At 31.9% G+C, this 14,474-nt stretch overlaps 1 protein-coding gene across 21 annotated transcripts in view; it reads left to right on the top strand.

Annotated features, from left to right (window-relative positions):
- Window positions 1-14,474, top strand: part of tai (basic helix-loop-helix family member taiman) — a 693,988-nt gene that overhangs the window by 554,242 nt on the left and 125,272 nt on the right. For all 21 annotated transcript variants that reach the window (XR_013004949.1, XM_076399166.1, XM_076399165.1 and 18 more), the window contains one exon: window positions 2,201-2,305. Coding sequence is in view for 20 of the 21 variants with exons in the window: in XM_076399164.1 (XP_076255279.1) it covers window positions 2,201-2,305 (105 nt within the window). In the remaining variant the exon portion in view is untranslated. The remainder of the gene's footprint in view (window positions 1-2,200; window positions 2,306-14,474) is intronic.

Below are 14,474 nucleotides of genomic sequence, written 5' to 3'. Positions count from 1 at the left end.
TTAAGTTATAATTTTATAGTTGAGTAATACATATTGATGTATTTATCTCGCACTCTTGCTTGCTTGTGAAGTAATCCAAGTGCAAATGAAATGTAGTAATAAATTAATTTATAATTAAGATTGTACTAAGCATATCTAATAAAGATGTTATCAGAAAAAAATACGACGACTGATATAAAGGGAGTAGAACTGAAACAACAGAAACAACAAACACTCCCTCATACAGACATAATAAACACTTAATTATTTATCTTGCCTTTATTTGAACTTGTTATTGACTGATATGTCACTATCTATTTGTAACTCTTTCCAAACCAACCACCCACTTTGAATGCAGTTTTAGGAACTGTCAGCGAGTTACGTTTTTTAGTCGGGTTTTTTGTGTCTGCAGTCGGTTGGAACCGACACCACACCATTTAACATCTGCCCCAGTATCTACTTTCAGTTTTATTACCTGTCGAGGCGAATTATTGGTGTCACCCGCACTAGTTGCTTCTGTTACGTCCTGAATGGGAACTAAGTATCAGGTGGTTTTTGTGACGTACGGTCTGGTTCTATTTGCTGACCTGCGACGCCGGTAAATGTCTTTTCCATCTGTTTAGCGCTGCTTACTGAAACGTACGAGGGTTAGATGCTATCAAATCAACACCGCCATCAAATTTATTATTACCAGCATTCTCTTAATTTATTACTCTCCTTACATTCATACAATTTCATAATTAATTATGCTCAAAATAATGCCAGCAGCTACTGTTTTCTATCTTCTAAGTAGTATCAGAGGAATTCTCTTTTGAATCTAAACATTTTTTATCTTTTATATTCATATATATTATTAGTCGTTGTCGATTAACTTGCAGTTTTTCTCCGCGTTAAGACACATTGGTCCTTATTTAATGTCTAATAAAATAAAATGAGGGTTAGTAGCACTCTTCAATATTTTTGCCATCTAGTTAACTTCATTACACAACTACACAATATCATGGTTTGGTTCTCTAGAGTCCTAGTTCAGTGTTGTCCAAAAGTTGCAACACTTCGGTGTCTAAATGAGAGTGAAGTATTTCCTCATGTCTTATTGCATATATATTGATTTCCGTTATAACAGTTGGAATCCGAAGGTCTCGGTGTAAGTAATTGTTCTTGCAGTATATGGGTGCATCCACAATACATTTCAGGACTTTACTCTGGAATATTTGTATCATCTTCTATCTTATTCATCTCGCAGCACATCCCCATAACTGAATTCCACAAATCCATATAGATTTTAGTACCTATTTACTTCTTCTGTGTTAGCTCCAATAGCAAGTATTACAGTGTCATCAGCAAATATCGCTATAGTAACATTTTCTATTTGTAGATAAAAGTAACAGGACCCATATCACAGTATTGCAGTACACCTGTTTTTGTTTCCCCCATTGTTGAGTAAACTTCTTCTTGTTATACATAAATTGAGTAAATTTTTGATATCTTTATGTGACATGAGATGTAGTTCAGATATGTGTAGTAATTAGGTGTATAGGATGTTTTTTTCTTTAGGTAAATTTAAACATTCCATCAGACATGTCATTTAGATAATTACTTGATGATGACTATACTAAAGAGTAATTATTTCATCGTGATCTGCACAGATTATTCATGATGGTTTCGTTTGATTTGAACACTGGATTCTACGTATTGGTACAACTTCAGTTCAAAGAAGGAATATCATGAATACATCAGTTCATCCATATTTAGACTTGCAACAATACCACCCTTAACATTAACATTTAATTAAACCATTTTACTATTGAATAGTGTTGATATGATGTCAATCAAAACAATATAATTTTAATTTTATTTCAAACTATAATTTCTTACGGAGTTAGTTTCTCTGCATAAGTACAAACTAGGTACTTACAATTAATGAATATTTATATTTAAATTCCACATCCATAGCTCTAACACTGAAATATATATATCCAGAAATCAAATTAAATTTACAGTTGAATATAATGAACTTGAAACTGCTTCTGTTGAAAGCTTAACGAAATATCTTAAAATATTAACAAAACATTTCAAAAACTTGCTATTTTAATGCTTGAGGAAAGAAAAGGGGATTTACATTTTGTAACATTTTCTTATATCATGTAAAATATTTATTGAATTTACTACATAAACGCAAATATTACGAATAAATAAATGAAACATTTTTTTTTTTTTTCAGGCTTGGTCCGTGTGAGCTTCAGGATCCGGTGTGGGCCAAGATGAACGCTCTCACCGGAATAAAACAGAAACGAAAAAAAGCCGACAACAAACCTCAAACTCAGATGTAAGTAAGATATGAAGAATGTGAATGTATGTCGATAAAAGGGTAGGCGACCGCACATACACCTGCGCCAGTAAAATTATATGTAACCTTATTGTACGCCCGTATCTAATTATTTAACTATAATTGGAGGGAAATTCTAATGAAAATACTGTTGTTGAATAGAGAATTTAGCTTAGCAACCAACGAATTATGGCATTCGTGTTAGGTGAAAAGCCTTCGGGCTTCTTAAATAGTTAAAAAAGCATTGTATTTTTTTGAATCGTTACAGAAGAAACATATTTCTTGTTAGCTTGATACTTGTCCAATATTCATCTAACTATTTTAAGCATGTATTTATGCTAGCAAAAGCTGACTAACATTCATCTGTTTCGTTAATAATTTTTCTCATTTTTCCTTTCATTTGCGCTCTTAGTTTCAGATTATTTATTTTCCTTTTGCCTTGAATGTTTTTTATGATATTTCATGAGTAGCATAGTGTAGCAGAGAGCATCTGTGGCCTGGTTTACCTAACTTTTATTTAGCTTAACTAAAACATAACATTTTATAAAACTTATACACTTATCTTTGTACTGGCTGCTGCTAATTTTCTCTGTTAAATAAATAATAATTATATTACTTCATCAAACTTTTATAAACATAAAATTAACCTAAAAATGACTTTCTAACCACAACAACACTTGGCTATGAAATTTATTAAGCTACTTTAAGTAAATGTGTCTGAGCAGTTCTGACCAATTTGCACGGATGCCAATATCATTTAACTGTTGTGTGATCAAAACAAGGAACACAAGCCACACAGTGAACAAGGGTCAGAACTGTTCTGTGTTCTGTTAGATTTGTAATTAGCTGAAGTAGACGATGAAATACGCAGAATACTAATTCACAGCAATCAATAAAATCGGAAATATCAGGGAAAATTGCGTAATAGCTTTAAAAGCCGTCTTTTGTCGATATTTCCTTGGTATATAGAACTTTTCCAACAACAGCAACAAAAAGCGACGGCGCCATAAATCATGAAAGATCATTCGCTAATTGCGATCGATGGCCTGAACAGAATCAAAGGCCGCGAAACATAAACTTTGTTTCCTTCCGTTGCCTATTTCCAATGCGCCGTTAAATTGAGCATTCGTTAAGATCGCTTTGTCGAAAAGGCAATCTGAGAAAGGAGCTTTATGAATCGTTCGGTTCTGTATGTCGGATACGCAAGTCACGGACACGTTTTAGTCGGTTATTTTCCAAACTAAATAGAGCCGAGGTTGGGTATTTTTCTAAAACGATATTATGGAAATAACTTTCAAAGGTAATTTCGCGTGGAACCGAAATGGAATTCATAAATTGTCATGTTTCGTTATCTTTTTTTTATTTGCATCGAAGACATTTAGTTCTAGCCAAATTGAGTTGTTGGTCCACAAAATTTTACCGAACAAATATCGTTATATTGATATTTTTTGGAAAAAAATTTAATACTCCTTTCAGATTGGTATTGAATTTTATTGGTTTAGTATATTTTGACACTTAATTGTAAGGGTTTGTTAAAATTATCGATATTTTTTTTTCTCCGATATATCGATATTTTTCTCGGTGGCCGACACCCCTTAAATCTTAAAGTATTAGCAAGGCAGTTGATATTATTTACAACTGCACTATTCGCCTGCCCGAGTTCTGTCAAAAATTCTGGCTATTCCTTAATTTCAACAATCTGCCTCTAGCAATTGGTTTTGAGTCAAGGATATTACGACTAGATCAAAGAAGGCTGTTTCGGAGATTCGAAAATATTTTCTTGTAAGTCTATTGTAATCAAGAGGGAGTATTTTAAATGAAATGAAATAAATCAACAGTTTCCGCAGTCCTACTACACTTTTACTACAGCAGAAAGTTCTTCATTCAAAGAAGTTTAAACGTCTAATGACCTGAAGGGAAAACAAAATGTTTGTAAAATGATGAACGATAAAAAAATACAAAGAAAGAAAAAAATCGCAAAGGCACTAGTCACTATTACTAAAACAAAACCAACCATTGTATCAAAGGTGTTAAAATTCTTCACAATATCCGGAAAGAAATAAGAAGTGGAAGCTTCAAGAAAATAAGCGTCATTATTAACTTAATTAATTTAATTTAAGGATTATTTTATAGGAAATTTCTTCCTGAATATATGAAAATATACCTGAATATAAATAAATAAAATTATTAATTAACAGTATAACACAGTTATCAGAGGTTATAAAGCATAGAATATTAGATATAAACGTCATCGTCATCATCATCAGTTAGATCATCATCCATACAGTAGATATTGTATAAAACAAGAAAATATTGATGTAAACTTCAGTCAGAATCCTATTAAATTTCACCGTAGTACACAAAAACTGTTTCTAGATGTCACTACTCATAGATAGGGTAATGGAATTCAATAATAATATAACTAAATATTCCCCGTAATGCTGTAATATCAGAAGTAATAGTTGTTCTTGGAACTATATCAACGAATCTCAATCTACTTATAGCACTAAGATTACTATATCGACAGCACCCATACATGTTTAATAGCATTGACTTGATATTGGCCAAGGCAACAGGATAATCCTGCTATTGCTGCGATTTTAACTCGATTTTAAATGTCACTCAAAACATAAATATTTTTATTTTATGTTTGTAATTATTTGGCTAAAATGTAGAATTTGAAAAGGAATAACCATCACAGAAGTGCCAGTAATTAGACCAAGTATATCTTGAGTCTCGTGACAATATCTGCTTTTGAGGCAATAAATTTATGTTCATGTTTAATATTTATATTTATCTATAGACAAAAGTATAAAGTCCGAACAACAACAGTAAAACCACCACTCCAGTCGCACAAGTAACCAAACTGAATAAGACCGGTGTCTTTTCACTTTTGGTCTTAATTTGTTCACCAATCGATTGGCTTAGTACAGAGAATTATAGTTCGAAGCCCACATTAAGCAACAAGTCTAGTCCAGGAAAACCCAGAAAACTTAGAAACTATATAATTTTAATAAAAACACCAACTTGCAATGGAAAAAAATTAATATGTAAGTATCGATTATAATACACATGTAATTAAAGAACCAACTTTAATCAATAATATGTTTTACAGTTATGTGATGACCTTTTGCCATCATTCTTGAAATTTGTGATAATAATAACACAATTCTTGGGACACAGCTCCTTTGCAATTTATCATTTCTGATAAGAAAACGATAACATAATGTTTTTTAGTGCACTTCATCTTTCGTCATGATTGATAATCTGTAATACTCAAGTAACTAATAGAAAGCTATATTTACATCGAAATTGAATATTTCCTAAGCGATTTTCTATAGTCTAAACTTCCAATTAAGTTGTAACTTCCAATTTTAACTACTAGTTAAAGTATTAATTAAAAATCAGCTGTTGACGGAACCCATTTCTGTCACCTTCTTTCTCTTTATTTTCTTCAATTCTTCTCTACCTTTCCTTAAGTTATCTATTAAAATCCTTATTGTTTTCATTTTTGTTATTATATTCAACACTCCTTAATTTACTTTAATGATATATGTCAATACATTTCTCTAAAGTTGATCCATCTACCTTTTGAAGATCTTCGATTTATAACAATTGTTGTCTACAGTTCGAATCATTATTCCATTAGCTGTTAACTCTCTATTCGTTATGCTGTCTATTAGTGACCATTGACAGGATATTGACAACCTCATTATATGTTACCTTGTAAAACTGATACGACTTGGTTATTAGAAAAATTCTGCTTGTCGCTTATTTCATCAGAAAATCCGTACCTGATGTAAAGTTTTTTTATTAATCTCTTAGAACTTCAACGATTTGCCGTTATATAATATAACTATCCTGACATGTAGTACTTCACTTCAGTAAGGGATCTACTGTACAACTTATAATATAAATATAATTCTAGATACTATTGTAACTTATTTTAAAGTCTACCCTAACTTATTCTAAAAACTATTCTAACTTATTCTAGAGATTATTAAATGTCACTCGATGTGTTTATTATCAGTACACATGGTAGTTTGCGTTTGAGCTTATGCACTACTATATCATCGCAAACATTTAACTGTTTAGAGAGTGCATTGAGATGCACTAATAGTCTTTCAGGGTACTACGCACTAACACTTCAAATCACACTCGTTCGGGTTCTAAGGTGATATCGCGCTGAATCAGTTTATTGTAGACGTAATATGGAGCATCGATGATGACTCGTAGCACTTTATTCTGGAGGATAGCTATGTTAGATTTGCTAGTTGTACCCCACAGTTCAATACCACAGGTCCAAATGGGACTAAGTATTGGCTTATACAGCAAAACCTTGCGATATAATGATCATTTAGATTTACGCCCTATCAGCCAATACGTTTGGATTAGTTTAGCCCAAGCTGTTTGCTCACTGTTTGCTGTCTTCTCACTATATGTTTTTTCTATGTCAAACGTTGATCAAAATGCGTTCCCAGATTTTTAACGTTGCTTGCTTGCGGAAGTTCATGATTATTCAATTTTGACACAGGGACAAGTTTGAGACAGTGGACACACAGACAGCTTTGATATGCCATGTTTTCAACCACAATTCGACTTTGTTAAGATGAAGTTGGAGGTTTCTTGTGGCTGATATTAGATTTAGATCCTCGTGTGATGATAAAACCGCTGTATCGTCAGCATATGTTGCAACAGTAGTGTTTCTTGAGGTCAGCTGTATACAATAGATATAACAATGGGCCAAGAACACTGCCCTGCGGAATACCCGAATATATTGGATGTAGGTCAGAGTATTCGTCACACTGTTTGACAATAAAATATCTGTCTGTGAGGTATGATATCAGCAGTTGAAAGTGCGTATGGGGGCAAAAGTTTATTCAATTTAACATGTAGTCCAGTGTGCCACACCTGGTCGAAGGCTTAAGATATATCGAGATAGTATAAAGTGTGGTGAATATAATGCTTATAGTATATATTTTCGTTAAAAAAAGGTTCGCTGTGTGCACAATCCAGTTCTTTCTCTTGAAATAAAATATTTTAACTAAAGAAGGGGTGTTTCCATCCCTCACTTATATCAACATTTATATTTTGCTGCCTATCACATCATTTTAATATTAACAATTATTTTAACTGTTTGCAACACAAGGTGATAGCGCAACATAACAATTATTAACATTTCTACAATATTTTTTTTATATAATACCTTCACCAAAACAGCAAAAATTTAATTAGATGTCAAAACCAATTAAGACTAAATGTTTTATCGAAGAACGTTGATGATTCTTTCATGGTTTATTAATGCTGAGCTCCAACCATTTAAATATTTTTGATGTAAGTCTTTAACAGAGTTGACACGAATGATAGCTACGGTGGTACCCATGGCGTGTCGTTTTTATTTCTACACATTCAAGGTTGAAAAATAAAAGTACACTCTTTTCGAGCTACCACGAAGCAACTGTGTGCTTGCTGTATAATTGGTTTGTGTATAAACTCATATAATTTGTTATTTCTTTCATCACGTCCAATTCATAATAAGCGATGACGTCACTTAATAAATATCAATACGTTCAATGTAATCTATCAATATTTAATTATGATGCAAGTATTACTTTTTTTTAACGATATACGATGATTAATTTGGCTTTGTTACTGTACTTAATTGGAAAGTAACTGTTTCGGTATGGAGGTGTGCTGGTTTTTGACTGCAACAAATGTAAATTGCGTCGTTCGATTTATCGAACGGTGAACGTTATAATCACATGGCGCCTAGTTTGATCAATTTTATATCATGGTAATTCTTGGAGATATTAACTATAAATAATCTCGGCAAAATTGATGTTATCATCTCATTTAATATCACTCCATAATGGGTATAATGATTTTCAAATGTCGATACCTAACTTATTTCTTTGTATTTTACAAATCATCATTATTTACTTTCACAAATCTGCTTTCGTCAAGTAATGAAGCCTTGAAGCTATCTTTTGTTATTTTACCTACTGACAATGGGTCATTTAACTTTAATAGTGATTAACTGCGGCACAAGGAAGGAACTTATCGCCAATTGTTACTATAAGAGAAGAGTATGGTTAATGTTATAGTTGATTTACGTGCAACATTTTTCGTTCGCTAATTCGAAAATGAATAAGATGATAGCCATAATCAACTTTTTCGTATATTTCGATTTGATTCCAATCCAATCATCGATCAGTTTTCGATCGATCAACTTCTTCATCATTTCGAAGCCGTATACCAGCCAAGCCATTCTGCTTTTGCACAAGGCTCTATGTCTCATGAGTATACTGGATGTGGCAGAACTTCCCATTCGAACTGCAACAGAGTTACCTTTACAACTGAAAATGACAAGAGGATGACTTTGTGTCTCTTACTCGCTATTATATTGCCGAAGAAATAAAATTTGGAGAAAAAATTAAATGGGATTTGTGCTACTAGCGATATTACTTTTCGTTTATATATATAAAAAGCAGTTTTCACGTACTGCGAAACTCACATCTCAATTTTAGTCGAGTAAACAAAATTACGGTTTATATTTTAATAACATTCATATTAAAATATTATGCAACGCTTACCATATCATGTCAACAAATTTTTTTAGTGGAAATACTACATTTAAAAGTATGTCTTACATTTTATTCATTTTACAGCTTCCGTGACTGAAGAGAATATATTTCCAACATTATAGTTTGCTTCAAATTAATTGTCCACTATCTAATTCAAGCTACTTCCAAGTAATAGCGTCATGTACTCCGTTCTTGTAGTACTAGTAAACTAAATATCTGCGTCAGATAAAACTTTGAAAACTTGAAGAAAAGTCCAGCATTTTTTTACAATATTAATACGATTTTGATATCGTTAACTAAGACTAACTATAAAATTAGTAATCCAGTATTTGCTTTTTTGGTTACCTAAGTTATTATTATTAATCTGTATTTTTTTTTAGAAATATATACTGATATATTTATGCAGTACTCGTCTTGCTTGTGTATTAATATAAGTACAACAAAACACTAGTAATAAATTAATTTTCACTAGCACTTCCCTGGGCACACAATTAGTACCATACCTCCTTTGGAGTAACTACGTAGTTCAATAGACTTTACGATTCTATTACATCTTGAATCTAAGAACAATCTGCAGTGCAAAACATTTGAATCGGTCTCCATAGTAAATTGTCTCCATAATACTTTTGGATGTTCAGGTGAATCAGTAGAAATCGATTGAGTTTTTCCATTCCATGGTTCCCAATGACAATGATATAGCCCACATATCTAAACCAGATAAAAGATTCTATAGTCGTGTTTTATTTCATGAGAATGAAGATGTTAGTTCTAGTTCTTGGAACTAGAAATATGTGTGTGAAGGTCAGAACTTTAGGAGATGCAATAGGTTTTTTCTATATTTCGATGATTTCTACAGTTTTATTAATATATTTTGATTAGAATGATGGAATTTAATATACTGCCTTTTCTTTTTAACGTGAACTTAAAAAAGACAAACAAAAATCCAATAAATGCATAAAAACTTGTTATACGGACAGCTGTGACTCTATGACGCCAACTAACAGGAAAATTAGTACCATAGTATTAGCACTTTAGTACTAATCAAACATAAGTTATTTTTAAACCTTGTAATCGAACCAGTTCAAAGTGGGTTGATGATAATGTAAAAATTAATGCGTTTACAAATCCCCTTTGAATTTTCAAACACCTTCAAATATGTGAACTAAAATTCGGTCATTAAATTCATATTAGTCGAATATTTAACTAATAACGGCGTCCATTAGATAGATTTACCTAGAGTGTAAACAGCGCCAAGCGTTCATGATGAAAACTGGTCACCGATTACGAGTAATTTTAAAAAATCGTTCAGATTACGTCCACCTTTTGTAAAACAAACACATGCTTAACACGTCGCGCCATTCTATGCAACAAAGAGTCTAATCTTGCCCCGGTGGCGGTGCCTGCTTCTCCTCCTCCTCCTCCTCCACCCCGTCGTCACAGCTTATTGTTTTAAAACTCGGTTATACCGAAAATGCTGATGCCACTTTTCCTAACGGACGTGCGCTTTTGTCATCGCTTTTTTTTGATAGTAATTAAGTCGCCTGTCGTCAATGGAACGCGGTAGAACTAAACCGCGGAATAAGTGATTTTTTTCCTCTTGACTTTCCTTTTCCGTCTGTTCCATATCGCGGTGAGATATATATAGTGTGTTACTGTTCGGAGATTATGGGGGAGTCGAAAGTTTTGTCGGATTCCACACCCTCGTTTACGTAAGCAGTGTTTTTGTAGCTTTTTAAACCTGTTCCAACCTGGTGTTTTAGGTTCTTATAAGGTTGTAACCACGTTATGTAACAAATAATGATATAGACGGTTTCACTGTTATATATAATCGTATCATTATCTATTACATGAATTAACAAGTTCAATAATACTGAAAACGCATTAAAAAATTGTAATATTTTGTGTAGTATGTAAATATAATTATATTGTTTGACTGTTGATTTATGTTAATGTTGTACTATTTCATTAAATAATCCATTTTACATTAAAAATACTTATATAAATTTTGTTTGCAAATTAATTTATTACTATCACTGTTGTACCTGCACCAAACACAAGCAAGAAGAGTGCGGGATAAACATATCGTTATTTATTTCCTAAATTAAAATTGAATTAAACTATTAGTAACTCTTATACACTATACGTGTGTATATTTGGTTTACTTTAATCTTCTGATTTGTTGGCGCAGTAATCAAGACGATAGAACGGTCCTCCTACTGTTGCGATAGTCGCGGGTTCGGATCCTGCTGGGGCATGCATGTACTTTATGTTTGTAATTGCAAATGTCTTTATAGGCAGCAATGGAAAATCCGACAAGGAATAACCATCCCAGTCACGTCAGCAACCAGGCTGTGTAAGATCCGATGTTTTCTGGGGTGGTCTCTAAGTTGGTCACTAGTAGGCTTAATGCCGAGGAACGTGGTTCGGAGCCCAATTTACCTATTTCCTACACGTTGTCTAGTAGCCACGTTGTTATGATTTATTAACATTCTTTCATGATTTGAAGATCTAGTAGATCCATTTGATTTCAATAGTCACATAGAGAAAAATATTAGTAATTAATCGAAGAAATTTGTTATTTTCAGCGCTGGAACTTTTTATTAGTCGGTTTGATGCTTTAGCTCAATCACAAAGTCCAAATAGGCTTTATAAATGAAATAAATGTATCTCTTTGATCTTAAGACAAGTCGGGAGTTTCTACGACTCCGACTACCCAGTACAGTTCTTTGATTTTATAAGGCTTGTATTATGTCAATTAACAATATTTTTTAACTGCCACAAGTTTGTCTGTTTTTCAATTGAAAAGTATGATTACTGGATAATAACTATCTAAGCACACTAACATTGTTGTGATTGAAATGGTAATATGGTTAGAATTGTGAATAGTAGTATGTATGGTAGCGTGGTGATCACGGCGAGGGAACAGTCCTCATAATGTACCAATTGTTAGAAGGAGCAGCTAAAAAATGATATATTGGTAAAAATACCGGGGACAGTAGTTCAAGGTTCTCAATCAATCAGTAGATAAAGTCAAATTAAATCATAGTTGGTAAAAAGAATTTCTTAAATATTATTTAAACATATAAACGAACGAGTTGGAAAGGGAAAAATAATGGATGATATTAAAATTATGTAAAGAAATTGTATTATTGATTATAAAATATTGTACGGCAGAATTCAACCATGATATTTTAATACATCTAGTCGAAATGCTGATGATTAGATAGTGATATCAAAAGTTCTAAGAGTTTAAAATATTGCTAAAGAAATAATATGGAGAAAAAAAATGGTATGGAGATAATAAAATGAATTTTAAGTTTCATTGTTATAAATTATAGTTCAAATATTTGTAAGAATGCAATGTTCAAGGAACAAAAGTAAAATGGAAAGAGAATCGTATTAAAATTATTGAAAATTTTCTATAAAAAAAAGATAACGGTCACGCAAAATTCACCATGTTCTTCGTACCCTCCATTCACAAGTCCAAACCCAATTTTACGAAAGATCACATCTGGTATTATATTTCCGGATATTTTGTAGACCCTTATTCTACGATGCAAAATTTGACATACCTCTAGGTCGTTACAATATCATCCAGGTTTTTCAAATAAGACTAGGCATTAAGTAATACGATCGAGTAATAAATACCAAAAGGTTGTGGAAACTGCGAGCAACTCTTTTTTATGCGTACAAGATATTTTTAAAAAGTATCTAACTATAAATTTTTTTTTCAACTTTCGGGAGGCGATTCTTCACAAATCTGCATCAGTTTATAATTATTAATGAAGCATAACGTCATTACATAATATTATATCAATGAATGCTGAGGGCATTTTAACGAAATAAATATTTTGCGAGAAATCGTACTTTCATCCATAAAATGCTCCAATGCACAATTGAATCGACTCCATAAAAACTAAAGCAATAACAGATAACAGAAAAAGTGTCTTGGTTAATGGTTTAAAAACAGTGCCCTGAAACTATAAAATGATTTCTTTTCAGTCATTTTTAAATCCCAATATTTTATTTATTTTTCTTTATAGTTTATATATTGTTCTATCTAATCTACGCCATATGTCATAGCCTCTCTGCTTTTACAAAATAAAAAATAGATGATGGTAAAATTCGTTCTAAAGAACATTGTTATGGTCTCTAATCTCCTCGATCATTGAGTTCCGACCAAGCGATGACAAAACAAATTTCACAAACAGGCTGTGTACTAACCAGTACCATTTCCTTTATTATACATTGCACCTTGCAATCGATAGTTCAATTTAATCCGACCTGATGAAATAGAGCACATGGCTGGTCTTCCAGAACCAACCGTACAGTTTAATGTAAAGGTTTTCGTTAAAAATCGAAAGAAAAAAGGGAATGTGGATCTAGCAGGTAAATTGCAGCTGGTCTATTGTAGCGCTGGCAGGTGGGGGTGGTGCATCATTAGAATAGAGAGAAAAAACATCTGGTTGTTGTAAGACTCGACAATAAAATTAAATTGGTTAGATGATATTCCTGATTAAGATAGAAATGTTTTTTATTTATAAGGAATATTTCACATTGAATTTTTTTGTATAGCGGGTTGCTGATGTTACTACAAAAAATATGGTTGAACTTTATGAATGTTACTTCGCCTTTCCTTGTAATAACTCCTTTTAATACTAGGTGTTTGGATGTATTCTGATCATTTTTTCACCTTAAAGAGACATTTATTAAAAAAATACAGTATATATTAATAAAATGATTTTCTACAACATTTTCCCATCTTACCGGCAACATTAAAATAACATGTCGAAATAGCTATTATTGGTTTGGAAGAATCCGTTCAATGATGCATTTTCACACTTCTTCAGCATTTGAAAATATTCTTTAAGGTAGCAGTGATCCGTGTATATTGAAAATGTTTAATGCGCTTCTTCAACATTTCATAAATTGGAGTTAAAAATTCTTAAAAGTAGAAAATGTAATTCTAAACGTTCTATAATTATCATATACTATATCACTCAATAATGCTAAATAAAAACTATTATTTTATGTAGGAAAGTATGAAAACCATGGAATTTAACAGTTAGGTTAGGTTATTTAATAGTTGTAACAGAGAAAGTAAAGTTCACCTTTTAACATTTTTTCCAAGAAACGTCTCCATTATTTCTTTATTGTGTATAATATAATAAACAAGCAAAATATAAGTACACCTCATTAGATTCTAATAATACCTCAAAAGAAATGTATAATTTCTTGTACTATTTCAGGGATTTGTGGTAAATAGGAAAGCATAAAAAGGCAAATGCAATTTACCTATATACGTGAGAGTATTCAACAAATAATAAAAACTTGATTGCAACTCATCTGTTTTTGCTTTGAAATAATGCAAGTTATTTCAGTGACTTTGTACACTGAAGAATACTAGAAATCTAAAAACCTAACCTAGTATGAGATTAAACATATATTATTTGTTAAGTATTATTTATCAGTTATTAAGTTTTGCTCCGAAATAGAGCATTAAATACCAAAATATTTATTACTGATTTATAACCATTACACAAAATAACTGCTGCATTATTCGCAACTTTTTTATTATATACATA

This window comes from Rhynchophorus ferrugineus, unplaced genomic scaffold, assembly GCF_030347505.1.
Source record: "Rhynchophorus ferrugineus isolate W39M unplaced genomic scaffold, kcgeb_rfMv2 rfM3, whole genome shotgun sequence".
In the NCBI taxonomy this organism is placed as follows: Eukaryota; Metazoa; Arthropoda; class Insecta; order Coleoptera; family Curculionidae; genus Rhynchophorus; species Rhynchophorus ferrugineus.
This window is presented reverse-complemented; position numbering and strand designations above follow the sequence as displayed.